Genomic DNA, 17,523 nt, shown 5'->3' with positions numbered 1-17,523 from the left:
GGTACACATCAATCACATGTATATCAAATATACCTTTGGTGTTGCCGGCCTTCTTATCCGCTAAGTATTTGGGGCAGTTCCGCTTCCAGTGACCCTTCCCTTTGCAATAAAAGCACTCTGTCTCAGGCTTGGGTCCATTCTTTGACTTCTTCCCGACAGCTTGCTTGCCGGGCGCAGCAACTTCCTTGCCGTCCTTCTTGAAGTTCTTTTTACCCTTGCCCTTCTTGAACTTAGTGGTTTTATTCATCCATCAACACTTGATGTTCCCTTCTTGACTTCTACCTCTGCTGATTTCAGCATTGCAAATACTCAGGAATGGTCTTTTACCATCCCCTGCATTATTGAAGTTCATCACAAAGCTCTTGTAGCTTGGTGGAAGCGACTGGAGGATTCTGTCAATGACCGCGTCATCCGGGAGATTAACTCCCAGCTGAGTCAAGCGGTTATGCAACCAGACATAGTGAGTATGTGCTCACTGACAGAACTATTTTCCTCCATCTTACAGCTAAAGAACTTATCGGAGACTTCATATCTCTCGATCCGGGCATGAGCTTGAAAAACCATTTTTAGCTCTTCGAACATCTCATATGCTCCATGTCTCTCAAAACGCTTTTGGAGCCCCGGTTCTAAGCTGTAAAGCATGCCGCACTGAACGAGGGAGTAGTCATCAGTACGTGTCTGCCAAGCGTTCATAGCGTCTTGGTTCTGTGGGACGGGCGGATCACCTAGCGGTGCTTGTAGGACATAATCTTTCTTGGCAGCTATGAGGATGATCCTCAGGTTCCGTACCCAGTCCATATAGTTGCTGCATCGTCTTTCAGCTTGGTTTTCTCTAGGAACGCGTTGAAATTGAATACAACGTTGGCCATTTGATCTACACGGACATATTGTAAAGATTTTAGACTAAGTTCATGATAATTAAGTTCATCTAATCAAATTATTAATGAACTCCCACTCAGATTAGACATCCCTCTAGTCATCTAAGTGTTACACGATCCAAGTCGACTAAGCCGTGTCCGATTAACCACGTGAGACGGACTAGTCATCGTCGGTGAACATCTCCATGTTGATCGTATCTTCCATACGACTCGTGTTCGACCTTTTGGTCTCTGTGTTCCGAGGCCATGTCTTCACATGCTTAGGCTCGTCAAGTTAACCCTAAGTGTTTTTGCATGTGTAAAACTTCTTACACCCGTTGTATGTGAACGAAAGGATCTATCACACCCGATTAACACGTGGTGCTTCGAAGCGACGAACTGTTAGCAACGGTGCACAGTTAGGGGAGAACACTTCTTGAAATTGTTGTTAAGGGATCATCTTATTTACTTACCGTCGTTAAGTAAACAAGATGCAAAACATGATAAACATCATATGCTAATCAAATAATAATAGTGACATGATTATGGCCAATATCACATAGCTCCTTTGATCTCCATCTTGGGGCTCCAATGATCATCCTTGTCGATCGTCTACTCATCGACATGTAAGTCATGATCAATCTCATACATTACATATATCATTCATCACATCCTTTTGGCCATATCACATCACATAGCATACCCTGCAAAAACAAGTTAGACGTGTCCTCTAATTGTTGTTTGCATGTTTTACGTGGCTGCTATGGGTTTCTAGCAAGAACGTTTCTTACCTACGCAAAACCACAACGTGATATGCCAATTGCTATTTACCCTTCATAAGGACCCTTTTCATCGAATCCGATCCGACTAAAGTAGGAGAGACAGACACCCGCTAGCCACCTTATGCAACTAGTGCATGTTTGTCGGTGGAACCGGTCTCACGTAAGAGTACGTGTAAGGTTGGTCCGGGCCGCTTCATCCCACGATGCCGCCGAATCAAGATAAGACTAGTAACGGCAAGCATATTGAACAAAATCAACGCCCACAACTACTTTGTGTTCTACTCGTGCAAGAGAACTACGCATAGACCTAGCTCATGATGCCACTGTTGGGGAACGTTGCAGAAAACAAAATTTTTCCTACTCGTTTCACCAAGATCCATCTAGGAGTTCATCTAGCAACGAGTGATTAGATGCATCTACGTACCTTGTAGATCGCGAGCGGAAGCGTTCAAAGAACGGGGATGATGTAGTCGAACACGACGTGATTCAAATCACCGATGATCAAGCACCGAACGGACGGTGCCTCCGCGTTCAACACACGTACGGAACGGATGACGTCTCCTCCTTTCTTGATCCAGCAAGGGGGGAAGAGAGGTTGATGAAGATCCAGCAGCACGACGGCGTGGTGGTGGATGCAGGGCGTCACAGTAGCAGGGCTTCGCCTATACTACGAGAGAGAGACGTAACGGGGAGAGAGGAAGCACCAAAGGCTGAGGTCTGAAATCCCTCCTCTCCCCCACTATATATAGGAGGTCCAAGGGGGGGTGCGCAGCCTAGGAGATCCAATCTCCTAGGTGCGGCAGCCAGGGGAGGGTTTCCCTCCCCCCCCAAGGCACCTCGGGGTGCCTTCCACCACTTGGACTCCTCCGTGGTGGAAACCCTAGGCGCATGGACCTAGTAGGGCTGGTGCCCTTGGCCCATGAAGGCCAAGGCGCACCCCCTACAGCCCATGTGGCCCCCCCGGGACAGGTGGCCCCACGCGGTGGGCCCCCGGGACCCCTCCGGTGGTCCCGGTACAATACCGATAACCCCGAAACTTGTCCCGATGGCCGAAACAACACTTCCTATATATAATTCTTTACCTCCGGACCATTCCGGAACTCCTCGTGACGTCCGGGATCTCATCCGGGACTCCAAACAACATTCGGGTTACTGCATATTCATATCTTCATAACCCTAGCGTCACCGAACCTTAAGTGTGTAGACCCTACGGGTTCGGGAGACAAGCAAACATGACCGAGACGACTCTCCGGTCAATAACCAACAGCGGGATCTGGATACCCATGATGGCTCCCACATGCTCCACGATGATCTCATCGGATGAACCACGATGTCGAGGATTAATCAACCCCGTATACAATTCCCTTTGTCAATCGATATGTTACTTGCCCGAGACTCGATCGTCGGTATCCCAATACCTTGTTCAATCTCGTTACCGGAAAGTCACTTTACTCGTACCGTAATGCATGATCCCGTGATCAACCACTTGGTCACCTTGAGCTCATAATGATGATGCATTACCGAGTGGGCCCAGTGATACCTCTCCGTTATCCAGAGTGACAAATCCCAGTCTCGATCCGTGTCAACCCAACAGACACTTTCGGAGATACCTGTAATGCACCTTTATAGTCACCCAGTTACGTTGTGACGTTTGATACACCCAAAGCACTCCTACGGTATCCGGGAGTTACACGATCTCATGGTCAAAGGAAAAGATACTTGACATTGGAAAAGCTCTAGCAAACGAACTACACGATCTTTGTGCTATGCTTAGGATTGGGTCTTGTCCATCACATCATTCTCCTAATGATGTGATCCCGTTATCAATGACATCCAATGTCCATAGCCAGGAAACCATGACTATCTGTTGATCAACGAGCTAGTCAACTAAAGGCTTACTAGGGACATATCATGGTCTATGTATTCACACGTGTATTACGATTTCCGGATAATACAGTTATAGCATGAATAAAGACAATTATCATGAACAAAGAAATATAATAATAATACTTTTATTATTGCCTCTAGGGCATATTTCCAACACCGTCTTCACCGCCGTCGATCACCCGCGCCGATCTCATCACCGGCACCACCGTGGTGAGCCTCTTGTTCTTATCTTCTTTCTGAAAGGAAAAATATTCTTACTTGTATGTTTATATAGATACTTGTATCATTTTCTTACTTTTATTATTGCATCTTATATAGTGCGATGGTTTTGGTATCCGCCCCCGTCGGCCCTCGTCCTGTCTATGATTCGGATGTGGTATATATTATCTTTATAACTATTGGTTCATTTATTGTTTATGAAAATTATGCCGACCAACGTGGCATAGATTTTATTTATCTAGGAGGTATGTGAACCGGAAATTCCAACCGACCCTATTGTTGAGAGGTTAAATTTAGTTGAAGAAGGAAACAATTTCTTGAAGGAAAAAATAAAAAAATTGAGGAGGAGAAGATGATATTGGAGTTGCATGTTGTGGATGTCGTCGATGATCACAAGATCAAGATGGATGCAATGCGCTTGAAGATTGGAAAGATTAGAAAATATGCCGTTCATACTGAGGCTTGGTATCATTATGCCATTGGATCAATTGTTACCTTGGTTGCGATTATGATCACGTTTGTTTTCGCATTGAAATGTTTTACATAGTTTCAATGTATGGTTTAATTAATTAGATGCTGTGGAGAGCTATATGTTGTTAGATGAGAACTATGTATGTACTTTGGTTTTAATGTGATGATGAACTTATATTAATTTGGTCACTTAATTATCTATTCATGATGTTCTGTAATGGTTTTTGACACACTTAATTATATATAATGCACGCAGATGAACCGGCAATGGATGTACGGTGACAGACATACCTCCGAGTACATTAAGGGCGTGCATGAATTTCTCGAAGCGGCACAGGCAAACAAGCAGAATGGTTTTATGTGTTGTCCATGCCCTAATTGTGGGAATATGAAGTCTTACTCTGACCGGAAAATCCTTCACATCCACCTGCTTTACAAGGGTTTCATGCCACACTATAATGTTTGGACAAGGCACGGAGAAATAGGGGTTATGATGGAAGACGGCGAAGAAGAAGAGTACGATGACAACTATGTGCCCCCTGAATACGGTGATGCTGCAACGGGGGGAGCTGGTGAAGATCAAGAGGAACCAGACGATGTGCCCAATGATGCTGCAACAGGTGAAGCTACTGAAGATCAAGAGGAACCAGACGATGTGCCCGATGATGATGATCTCCGCCGGGTCATTGTCGATGAAAGGATGCAATGCGAAAGTCAAAAGGAAAAGCTAAAGTTCGATCGCATGTTAGAGGATCACAAAAAAGGGTTGTACCCCAATTGCGAAGATGGCAACACAAAGCTCGGTACCGTACTGGAATTGCTGCAGTGGAAGGCAGAGAATGTTGTGCCTGACAAAGGATTTGAGAAGCTACTGAAAATATTGAAGAAGAAGCTTCCAAAGGATAACGAATTGCCCAACAGTACATATGCAGCAAAGAAGGTCGTATGCCCTCTAGGATTGGAGGTGCAGAAGATACATGCATGCCCTAATGACTGCATCATCTACTGCGGTGCATACAAGGATCTGAACGCATGCCCGGTATGCGGTGCATTGCGGTATAAGATCAGACGAGATGACCCTGGTGATGTTGATGGCGAGCCCCCCAGGAAGAGGGTTCCTGCGAAGGTGATGTGGTATGCTCCTATAATACCACGGTTGAAACGTCTGTTCAGAAACGGAGAGCTTGCCAAGTTGATGCGATAGCACAGTGAGGACCGTAAGAAAGACGGGAAGTTGAGAGCACCCGCTGACGGGTCACAGTGGAGAAAAATCGAGAGAAAGTACTGCGATGAGTTTGCAAAGGACCCAAGGAACGTATGGTTTGCTTTAAGCGCGGATGGCATTAATCCTTTCGGGGAGCAGAGCAGCAATCACAGCACCTGGCCCGTGACTCTATGTATGTATAACCTTCCTCCTTGGATGTGCATGAAGCAGAAGTTCATTATGATGCCAGTTCTTATCCAAGGCCCTAAGCAACCCGGCAACGACATTGATGTGTACCTAAGGCCATTAGTTGAAGAACTTTTACAGCTGTGGAATGGAAACGGTGTAAGTACGTGGGATGAGCACAATAAAGAGGAATTTAACCTAAAGGCGTTGCTGTTCGTGACCATAAATGATTGGCCCGCTCTCAGTAACCTTTCAGGAAAGACAAACAAGGGATACCACGCATGCATGCACTGTTTGGATGACACCGAAAGTATATACCTGGACAGATGCAGGAAGAATGTGTACGTGGGCCATCATTGATTTCTCCCGACCAACCATCAATGTCGAAAGAAAGGCAAGCATTTCAAAGGCGAGGCAGATCACCGAAAGAAGCCCGCCATGCGTACCGGTGATCACGTACTTGCTATGGTCAATGATTTACACGTAATCTTTGGAAAGGGTCCCGGCGGACTAGCTGTTCCGAATGACGCTGAGGGACGCGCACCCATGTGGAAGAAGAAATCTATATTATTCGACCTACCCTACTGGAAAGACCTAGAGGTCCGCTCTTCAATCGATGTGATGCACGTGACGAAGAACCTTTGCGTGAACCTGTTAGGCTTCTTGGGCGTGTATGGGAAGACAAAAGATACACCTGAGGCACGGGAGGACCTGCAACGTTTGCACGTGTAAGTGCATCTAGTGCCCCTTAGTGATTTTGGTGTATTTAAGACTTATAGGTTAAGGATCTAATGTGTTTATGAGTGTACACAGGTCTATAAGTCTATGAGGAGTTTGATATTTACAAAGAAAGCCGACCCCTAAAAATGAAGTTCTTCGACTGAAGACTTTGACATTCTGAAGACTTTCTGAAGACTTTGAAAGTGAAGAAATTGGTGTGACCTTGAAGACTTGGTAATCATTCGAGGAACATGAAGCGTGAAGACTTTTGTTTTTGTAGTTTCATTTTCTCTTTCTTGAGTCATAGGAAACACCGTACTATTAAAGGGGGTCGAGGAAATACTAAGGAAAAATTTCCATGTGATGCTCAACTCAAATCCTACACCTACCAATCCCTTCGAGTGAAGCCATTGGAAATCTCATACAGCTCAGTCAATTTCTTAAGTGACAGAGACGCAGTTCTTCTGGTCACTGAGGACTTTGTTCTGACTGAGGAGTTAGGAATTCGCCAGTGCGGATTGCCTACACAGTGAGGAACATGATAGCCCTGAGGAATTTGTACCTCAAATTTCCGACCGTTGTTGTGCTACGCGCCAGCTGTCCCAAAATATCTTATCCATCCAACGGTCATATCATTGAAGGGCATTTATGTCTTATCACGTCGGGCTGCTCCCTAGGCTATAAATAGCCGCCCCCTACAACCACTAGCTGGTTGGCTGCTCCGAGAGAAACTGACACTTGTCATTTGAGAGCATCCATCCTCCGAGGACTTTGAGCGAAAATCATCAAGTGAGGAAAATCCAAAACCCAAACCCAAACACCTACAAACCCAAAGTGATTGAGCATCACTGAAGAGATTGATCCTGCGTGGATCCTACGCTTGTTACCTTTGAAGGCTGTGCTTCTTCCAAACGGTTAGGCGTCATGGTCTAGAGCATCCAATAGGAATTGTGGATCACCGAGTGACCGAGTTTGTGAAGGTTCGGAAGTCACCTGAAGACTTACCCTGAGTGATTGGGCGAGGACTGTGTGTCCTTAGCTCAAGGAGAATACGGTGAGGACTTGGTGTCCCGAGCTGCGGGCTCAGGACTGGGTGTCCGGGACTGTGTGTCCTCGAGTTTAAATACTCAGCCGCTCCAACCAGATGTACAACTGAGACAGCAGTTGGAACTGGTGTACCAAATCATTGTCTTCACCAAGCCAACTGGTTCTATTTCCTCAACACTTTCATTTCCTCATTACTGTGTTGTGTGCTTATTCATATCTGTGTTTGAAGACTTTGACTGAAGACTTTCTCAATTTCCTCAGTTCAATTTCTTCAGTCTATTTGTCTTCATCTTGAACTATCATGTGTTTACGCTTTCTGTACTCTGTGTTTGTCTTCATTTCATCATGATGACCATGCATGTATTCTGCTATGTTTACTTCTGAGTACTTATTCCGCTGCTAGTAGTTCTTCGCTAAGGAATTTCCTCACTAGCAAATTCCTCAGTGAAGAATTTCATAAAAATCGCCTATTCTCCCCCCCTCTAGTCGATATAACGCACTTTCAATTGGTATCAGAGCAAGGTACTCCCTTGTTCTGTGTGATTTTGGTTTAACCTCCTGGAGTTTTAGTTATGTCGACCGTAGGTATGAAGAAAGTGACATGCCCCATCTTTGATGGTCACGAGTATCCCAAGTGGAAGGCCATGATGAAGAAGCACCTCGTGGCAATGAACAGCGAACTATGGACCGTCACTGAGATTGGTCTTACCGATCTGTGCAAGACGGTGGGAGCTGATGACATTCACAAGTACACTCTTCTCAACCTCATGGCGAAGGACGTCATCTGCACCTGTCTGTCTCAAAATCAGTTCAGGAACATCATGCATCTCGATCATGCGAAGATTATCTGGGACCGTCTCTCTGAGTTCTATGAAGGTCATCGAACCCATCATGATCCTTGGTTTGAGGACTTCAAGGAATCTCTCAAAGCGATGACATTCGAACCAGAATCATCATCCTCTTCATCATGCCTTATGGCAAAAAGTACTGAGGTAACTGAATGCTACCTATCTGAGTCAAGTGATGATGAATCTGGTGATGAATTTGGACCAAGCTATGTCAAACTTGCTTCCCTTGCCACTAAACAAGAAATAGCCTTGGAAAAGGTTCAACACATGCTCAATAAAAGCGATGATATGTTGGGTGAAGAAATGGATCAGTCAAAAGCTTTGGCTGAAAGTCTTCAGAGACTTCATAATAAGTATGACTCCCTTCAAGATCAACATAACACTCTCTTATCTGATCATGAGAATCTTTCTTATGAATTTCTTCAAAGAAAGCAAGATCTTGAGAAGCTAAGAGTGAGTTATGAAGATCTTCAGAAGGAGCGCGATTCATTACTTGCTCAACAAATCAACGCTGCTCAGGAAGAATTTGTTCCTCCATGTTTGAAATGCATTGAACGAGAATCTGCTAATTCCTCACCTGAATGCTCAAATGCTTCTAATGTTACAAATTCTTCACCTGCCTCTGCTATCACTAATTCCTCATCTGAGGACATTGCTAGTATCACTGACGATGCAGGGCTGAAGGAATTGTACATGACAGGCATGCACAAAAGCCTCAAAGGGCATCAGACTCTTTGTGATGTGCTTAAAAAGAAGATCCTCAACAAGAACCCTAGGAAAGAGGGTATTTCCTTTGAGAGGAAACTCAATGCTGATGGTACATATTGGAAGCCTAAGCAGTACCCCAAAATCTCATGGGTTGCTGCAAAGGGACCTCCAGTTGATCCATCTAATTTATCTGGCTATACATGTGAATCTTCTCATTCTTTTGATGAGTCATTTGACTCCAACTATAAGCTCTTCAAAAATAAGAACGGTGAAGTATTTGCTAGATATGTTGGCACTAACTGCAGGAATGGTTCCCCTATGGAGAAAATCTGGGTTCCCAAAAGGTGCCTTGAAAGTCTTCGGGTGAATGTCCTCATGACACCACCTGTGAAGAATAGGAACCCCAGATCAAATTCCTCATATGGACCAAACTCTTCATATGGATCCAAGTCCTCATACGGACCAAATTCCTCACATGGATCAAATTCCTCAAAAGGATCAAAGTCCTCATATGAACATCATCGTGCTAACAACTATGTTTCGCAGGGAAGAGCCAAGGGCTATGAATATGAGCATTATTCTTCTAATTATTATGTTCCTAAGTCCTCGAAGAATTTCTCTGCATATTCATATGCTTACCCTAACCACTCTTATGTGAAACGAAATGGATTGGCCTCTATGCCACCATTCTCATATGGAGCTCGCAGAGTGATGAACTCTTTGCCACCCCTTCAGATGTGGGTGGTGAAGAAAAAGAACTAATCTCTTCTGCAGGGTCAGGTCTCCAGACATGCTCAAACGTCTGAAGAAATTGCTGGGGACCTGACAACGTGACTGAAAGGACGCAGGCTAATCATGAAGAAATGAATTTTCATTTCTCATGTCCTCACACTGCTTTATCTGTCTTACTGCTTGATGACATTGATCTGATGAATTGTGATATCATATTCTTCACTGCTGAAGTATATGAGAGCCCACTAAGGTAGATGAAGCATTTCTGGAGCCTGAGTGGATTCAGGCCATGCAAGAAGAATTACATCAGTTCAAGCTCAACAATGTCTGGGAACTGGTCAATCGTCCAGATCCTCGTAAGCATAATATCATTGGCACAAAGTGGATCTACCGCAACAAGCAAGATGAAAATGGTGTTGTGGTTTTGAAGATCCAAAGAATCCTGACAAAGTCTTCAGACTCAATAAGGCCCTCTATGGCCTCAAGCAGGTCCCACGGGCGTGGTATGACAATTTGAAGGAATTCTTCATGAAGAAAGGCTTCACACCCGGTTCACTCGATCCCACTCTCTTTACTAAATCTTATGATGGTGAACTGTTTGTGTGCCAAATATATGTTGATGATATCATCTTTGGCTGTACTGACCAACGTTATAGTGATGAATTTGCCTATATGATGAGTGAAGAATATCAAATGTCTATGATGGGAGAGTTGAAATTCTTCTTAGGTCTTCAAATTCGTCAACAGCGCAATGGCATATTCATATCTCAGGAGAAATACCTCAAGGATGTCCTGAAGAAATTCGGCATGCAAGATTGCAAAGGAATCAAAATTCCTATGCCCACAAATGGTCATCTATGCACTGATGAAAATGGTATTGACTTCAATCATAAGGTATACCGCTCCATGATTGGCTCTTTATTGTACTTATGTGCATCTAGGCCAGATATAATGCTTAGTGTTTGCATGTGTGCCCGATTTCAAGCTGCACCGAAGGAATCACACCATAAGGCTGTGAAGCATATTATTTGATATCTAGCTCACACACCAACACTAGGATTATGGTATCCCAAGGGCTCGGATTTTGATCTCATTGGATACTCTGACTCTGACTATGTTGGTGATCGTGTGGACCGCAAGTCAACATCTGGTACTTGTCATTTCCTCGGACGATCCTTGGTCTGTTGGTCCTCGAAGAAACAGAACTGCATATCACTGTCTACTGCTGAAGCTGAGTACATTGCTGCTGGTTCTTGCTGTGCTCAACTGCTATGGATGAAGAAAACACTCAAGGACTATGGCGTCAACGTGAAGAATGTGCCTCTCCCCTGTGACAATGAGAGTGCCATCAAGATTGCTCACAACCCAGTTCAGCACTCGAATACAAAGCACATTCAGATGCGTCATCATTTTCTTCGCGATCATGTGTTGAAGGGCGACATTTCTATTGAGCAATGTAGGAAGTGCGGTTCGTCTCGGTACATTGAGGTGGTCGGTGAGGATGGTGAGAAAAAGCAGCTAACCATCCCCGTTAAGGTTCTTCGGTATCTTGATTTTATAAAAAGACTGCACGCCTTTTCATCACGAAGGAGTCTGCCAAAATGATGAAGTGGCACAAGGAAGGTATAAGGTACAATCCAAAAAAAATCATACATCCATCGGGAGGGGAAGCATGGAAGTCATTCGATGAAGAATACCCCGAGGAAGTAGCCGAGGCTGGGAATGTCAGAATAGCCATATCAGGTGATGGGTTGAATCCATATGGTATGTCGTCCAATCCATACAGCTGCTGGCCTGTGTTTGTAATTCCGCTCAATATTCCTCCCGGTGCCCTAATGCAACGGAAGACCATGTTCTTGTCGCTCATCATTCCGGGGCCTGACTACCCGGGGAAGCAATTGGGTGTGTTTATGCAGCCGCTTGTGGATGCTTTGCACCATTCTTGGTACTTTCCGAGGTTGACATACGACCGGGATCTGCAGAGAAATTTCTTGATGAAAGTTTGGTTGCACTATTGCACGCATGACTTTCCCGGCTATGCTCTATTCTGCGGATGGTGTACAAGTGGTAAGATGCCATGCCCAGTGTGCATGCAGGCTCTGCGAATGATTTGGCTGAGTAAGGGTGGCAAGTATGTAGCCTTTGACCTGCATCGACAGTTCCTCCCTCCAGACCATCCAGACAGAGAAGACAAGAAGAACTTCACGAAAGGCCGGGTTGTTCATGAAGTAACCGAGATTCCAACATTTTCGGGGGCAGATGTTCTTGCTCAGCTAAAAGCTCTCAAGCCTAAAGTCAAAGCCAAAGCCAAAGCCAAAGCCAAAGGCTTCGAGGGATATGGTGAGACGCACAACTGGACGCACATTACCCCCTTCTCGCAGCTTCCCTATTTCAAGGACCTCAAACTTCCTTACAATATTGATGTGATGCACACCGAAAAGAATGTGGCAGAGTCCCTTTTCCACACGATCCTCAACATTCCTGATAAGACGAAGGATAATGTAAAAGCTAGAGCCGATCAACAGAGAATTTGTGATAGACCACGCCTGAACATGAAGCCTCCCACAGGCGGTCGAAAAAACTGGTTCAAGCCAGATGCTGACTTTGTCCTTAAACCGCCAGAAAAAAAAGAAGTACTTATCTGGCTGAAACAAATTTTGAAGTTCACCGATGGTTATGCATCGAATATAAGTAAGGGAGTCAATCTTTCAACGGGCAAAGTGACCGGCCTGAAGAGTCATGACTACCATGTATGGATTGAGCGGATAATGCCGATGATGGATCGAGGCTATGTCCCCGAGCATGTCTGGCGAGTGCTTGCCGAGCTTAGCCATTTCTTCCGCACGCTCTGTGCTAAAGAAGTAAGTAAAGAGGTGATTGAAAAATTGCATAAGAAGGCACCGGAGTTGATAGTCAAGCTAGAGAAGATCTTTCCGCCAGGCTTCTTTACTCCGATGACACATCTCATTCTGCACCTCGCGAACGAGGTATTGTTGGGGGGCCCTGTGCAAAATCACTGGCAGTACGGCCCTGAGAGGCAGAACAAGCATCTCCGACGGAAATGTGGAAACAAAGCTAAGATTGAAGCTTCCATAGCTGAGGCAGTTATCCTAGAGGAGGTGTCAGACCTCAGGACATCATACTATCCAGACCATGTTCCCCATCTGTATAACAAGGTTCCTCGATACAATATAGAAGAGCCCAAGTATCAACCCAGGCTCGATCTATTCAATGCGCAAGGTGGGAGGGCTGGGGCCTCGAAATCTTATAACATGCCACGACAAGAGTGGGAGGACCTCATGTTCTATATCTTGCACAACATCAAGGAAGTTGAGGAAGTGTGGACGAGGTAATACCACTACACCATTCCTTTATGTCTTCCACATCATCATGTTTCATGTTCACTTAGTCTCGGTCTAACACCGCTTATCTTTTTTTAGTGATTTCGTTCAAGAGGAATGGACGGGAGTGAATCCTCCTACTGAGGCGGAGGCATTTACTCTTCTCCGTCATGGAAACCCTGGACGTAAAAAATTTGTTGCTTGGTTCATGGAGAAAGTAATTTTCCACACTCCCCTATTAAATACCTACTTCAACATTTATTAGTTAACCGAACAAATGCACGCAACAATTTCCATTATACTTGTAGGGAAAAGATCCGAACATATCTATGGATGATGAATTGAGATGGGTTTCCATGGGTTTTGACCCTGCCGTCGTGACATGTAAAAAGTATGATGTGAATGGGTATCGCTTCCATACAGAGGAGCACCAAAACAGCCGCCCCGATCCCAAAACTATAAATACTGGAGTGTACACCCCCGGTCAAAATTCAGTAGACTACTATGGAAGGGTACAAAATATATACGAGGTTAAATTCCGCCAGGGGCGTGAGACCCTAAGTCTGCCTGTGTTCAAATGCCAATGGTTCGATCCGCAGGAGGGGGTAAAACATACGCCTTCCATTGGTTTGGTCGAAGTTAAACCATCAACCGTCTATGCCGGAGCCGATCTCTTCATTGCGGCTACCCAAGCTACACAAGTATATTATCTGCCTTACCCATGCCAGAAAGTGTATCTAAAGGGTTGGGAAGTTGTGTTCAAGGTGTCGCCACATGGTAAGCTACCAGACCCGAATGAAGACGATTACTACAACATTAACCCCATGACATACGAGGGAGTGTTCTATCAAGAACAACCTGATGATGATGATGATGATGTGGTTAGAAACGATGACGCTAGACCATTGGGTGATGATGATGTGGACCCAAACATCGACGATGCACGGAATGATGGTGAGACCATTGTCAATGAAAATGACATACTTATGCTAGAAAAGTTAAACGAAGACGCTGACGACGAGGAAGAGCCTCCACCTCCGTCGGACAACGAAGATGATATGATTGATAGTGATGATGAGACGGACCGAGAAAGAGGTTACAACAGTGATGATTCATATGGGTTCTAGCAGATGTACGTTTCAAGTATTTTTTTTCTATAGTTTAGGAATATGCCTTTTTATGCATTTTTTATTAATGTGTTTATTATCATGCCTTTTCCTTCATTTCATTAATTTACTAATTGCATTTTCTCTTTTCAATGCAGGTTCGTGGAACATGGGCAAGGGGAAGGCCGACGGCGTGGGTTTCCTACGCAAGGTCGTCGGCCTGCCTAATCAGAGTGGTCGAGCACGTAATCCTCCCCCTCAGCTACTTGACGATGACTCCTCACAGGGAGGTCGAGGGAGAGGTGCCCCTAGAGGAGGAGGGGGCGGGGGGAGAGCCTCTAGAGGACGAGGTGCTGGGGGGAGAGCCACTACAGGGGGTCGCGGCCAGAAAGAGCGCACCCTCACCGACTTAGGGGTGTTGTCTTCGAGGCCCTCCTCTAGTGAGGTACCCTCTAGGGAGGAGGAGGAGGAGAAGGAGGTGGTGGTGGTGGAGGAGGAGGAGGAGGTGGAGGAGGAGGCAGGCGAGGAGGAGGAGGAGGAGGAGGTTGGGGAGGAGGTTGGGGAGGGGGAGGCAGGCGAGGAGGAGGGTGGTGGCAGGGATGATGGTGGTGACGGGAAGGGGGTTGACAAGAAGGAGTGGCTGCGTGGCAACGCAAAGCTACCAAAGCAGGTTCCTGCTACTGAGGAGCAGAAGTGGCTCATTGAGCCCACGGGAAAAGAGTAAGTGGTTCATTATTTTGCTTGTCACATGCTTATTCCGGTTATTATTTATTTTGCTTGTCCCATGCTAATAGTTCATTCTTTTGCAGCAACTGGATATATTCTAAAGGGGTTCGTATTCCCAACGGCCTCATCACTGTCTTGCTGAAGTTATATTGGCCGGGGTTGTACTGTCCTGATCCAGTCAGGCAGCCGGACCGTCGGGTTTTGGCCACGAGCTGGGACCACTGGGAAGCGGCCCGCCAAGCGGACCATGAGACCCATGCCAAGGCCGTGATCACTACTTTCTGGGTGAGTTCTCTTCAGAAGCACAAGTCCATTCTAGTTTCATGAATGATTTAACTCATGGCTTCTTCCATTCTTGTTTCATGCATGATTGTAGACATTCTATCGAGTTCTTCCGGAGCACAGGGCTAGAGCGGACCAGATCGTGTTGCGCCAATGCAAGAAGAAGGCCCGCCAGATGCAGTACGAGGTGCGCTATGTGGCCATCTCCACATACTACCACGACTATCTTGGTGTGAAGATGACCAAGGAAGAAGCGCGGAGGATGGCCATTACCTTGGAGAGGCCAGAGTTCTTGGCGTTAAGTATAAAAGATTTTTCATTATGCTTTCATTATGCTTTCATTACCTTGTGGTACATTATGCTTTATGCTTTATGCTTCCATAACACCAATTTGGACACACCTACATGCCATTATGCTTTTATTATGTAGGTGTGTCCAAATTGGTGTTATGGAAAAGACGAGTCCTGGGCGGCATTGGTGGATCTTTGGTGTGATGAGGCTGGAGCCTGGGCGGCTATGAGAACCAAAAATAAGGCTAACCGAGGGACGGAGGGAGTACATGCTCAGGGAAACCGAAACCACTATCTCCACAAGGCAGTTAATGTATGACTAACCCCATTAAACATTCTTCTTCTTCTATTTACCATCACTTTCTTATGTATGACTAATCTCTGTTTGGTGGTGCAGGAGGAGAAACTGAAGCGGCCGCTATCAGACATGCAGGCGTGGGAGATCGCCCATACGCGGAAGGACTCCAAGCCTGGCGAGCCCCAGTACTACGGCAAGAAGACCGCGGGGAGGAAGCAGGCCTACTCCGAAGCGTATCTGAAGTTGCATCCTGACACACCTGACCCCATTGCGGCGCCTCTGGACGACAGGGCGGTGGTGAGCATGGGGCCCAAGGAGCACGGTCGGGAGGCGGTTCTCGATGCTGTGATCACTCCTAGTATCTCCTACACACAGCTTCGTCGGATCGACCCGAGCCTGAGCCAGCGCACGAGCCAGCCAGTGACCAATACACAGTCCCTCTTTCAGGAGCAACAATCTGTAAGTATTTTCCCTCTTATCTTCACTGCTCACTTCATTTTCCGCATTTAGTAGTTTTATGAGTTCCATCATGTCATACTGTAGGCCTACATGGAGTACACACGCCAGGAGACCATGGCGTGGCATCAGAGGCTTTATGAACACCAAGTGCAGAGGGATAGCCAGATGCAGCAGGCTTTTCAGGATATGGCGGCCGGCAGGTGTCCTCAGTTCCCTCCAGCACAATGCCCTCCAGCACAACCAGTGCTGATGAGCTTTGAGGAGTTTGTGGCACAGAACGCTGGCCCCTCGCCGGTTAGTGCATCCCCAATCTATTCACCCAAAGCATGTCATGCCTTTCAACACAGTCATATATCCCGTGCATATGTCTTTTCAACATCCAGGGAACATGTGGATCTACCGTTGGCGGTGGTCTTCGCAGCACTCCGGAGACACGGAGCCCGACCACTTCGATCCACGGAGGCGGAGGCGGAGGCGGTCTTGGCGGTAGCGCTGCCGCTAGCAGTGACGACCTGGGCTTTGGCCGTCTTGGCGGTGACGACCTCCGCGGTGCTCGATGATCCTTGTGTGGTGATGATGCTTGAGATGACTTGTGTGTGGTGATGATCATTTAGATGACTTGTGTGCTTCTCTATATGCTTATGTTGGTTGTGATGATGTTCATTTAGAGACTTGTGTGTGATGATGCTTATGCATATACTGTTGTGATGGTGCCGGATGATATCCCGTTGTGTTTTATATGTCTATCTCATCATATATATCTGCTGAGTTATTTGCAATATATGTAGACAATAATTTCCGTCGGGAATGGACATTTTCTTAATGAGATCACTGAGTTACCCCTTTATCATGTTTTGCGTTATCTATTGACAGAATATTCTTACATGGGGTCTGGCATCATCTACTAGCCTTAGTTTAGTACTAAATTAGTGATCTAAACACTTTTATATTAGTTTACGGAAGGAGTACTATTGAACAACTTTCCATTCATTTCTAATTTATCTTTGCTACGAAGCTGCAGGGTGATGGAATACAATGTCTTGTGCTCAAAGGCTTACTTTCCAAATTTCAGCAGCTGATGTCTGCAGGTTGTGTATGTTATCTACAGTTCTTTCAGATTAGCCCCGCCAAAAGGCAGGTCCGGTTCATGTACCTTAGATTTGAATTGCAGTTTCCTTCCGTCAAACCTGTAGATGTCGTGCCTGAAGGTTTTCCGCTGTAACTTACAGCCTTGAGATATTTCAGGTCAAGATTCAACTGGTCGATTTGGGTGCAGAATTCTTGAGGTTGATCATTCTGTTGAATGCATTGCTGAATGAGGACGTCGATTTGAGACGGACAAGGAATCTACTATGCACC

General features: G+C 45.8%; 1 protein-coding gene across 1 annotated transcript; it reads left to right on the top strand.

The window, feature by feature from the left end:
* The first annotated feature begins 15,291 nt into the window (after positions 1 to 15,291).
* Positions 15,292 to 16,767, top strand: LOC125507688. Its single transcript, XM_048672179.1, has 3 exons — positions 15,292 to 15,303; positions 15,805 to 16,164; positions 16,249 to 16,767. Exons 1-3 carry the CDS (start codon positions 15,292 to 15,294, stop codon positions 16,765 to 16,767), a joined length of 891 nt encoding a protein of 296 aa, XP_048528136.1.
* The last annotated feature ends 756 nt before the right edge of the window (positions 16,768 to 17,523 follow it).

Source organism: Triticum urartu, chromosome 5 (assembly GCF_003073215.2).
Source record: "Triticum urartu cultivar G1812 chromosome 5, Tu2.1, whole genome shotgun sequence".
In the NCBI taxonomy this organism is placed as follows: Eukaryota; Viridiplantae; Streptophyta; class Magnoliopsida; order Poales; family Poaceae; genus Triticum; species Triticum urartu.
This window is presented reverse-complemented; position numbering and strand designations above follow the sequence as displayed.

Bases quoted from the DNA above. Each gene is read 5' to 3' on its own strand.
- LOC125507688 (XM_048672179.1), top strand. The intron at 16,165-16,248 runs GTAAGTATTTTC...GTCATACTGTAG, and splicing joins TCTTTCAGGAGCAACAATCT to GCCTACATGGAGTACACACG.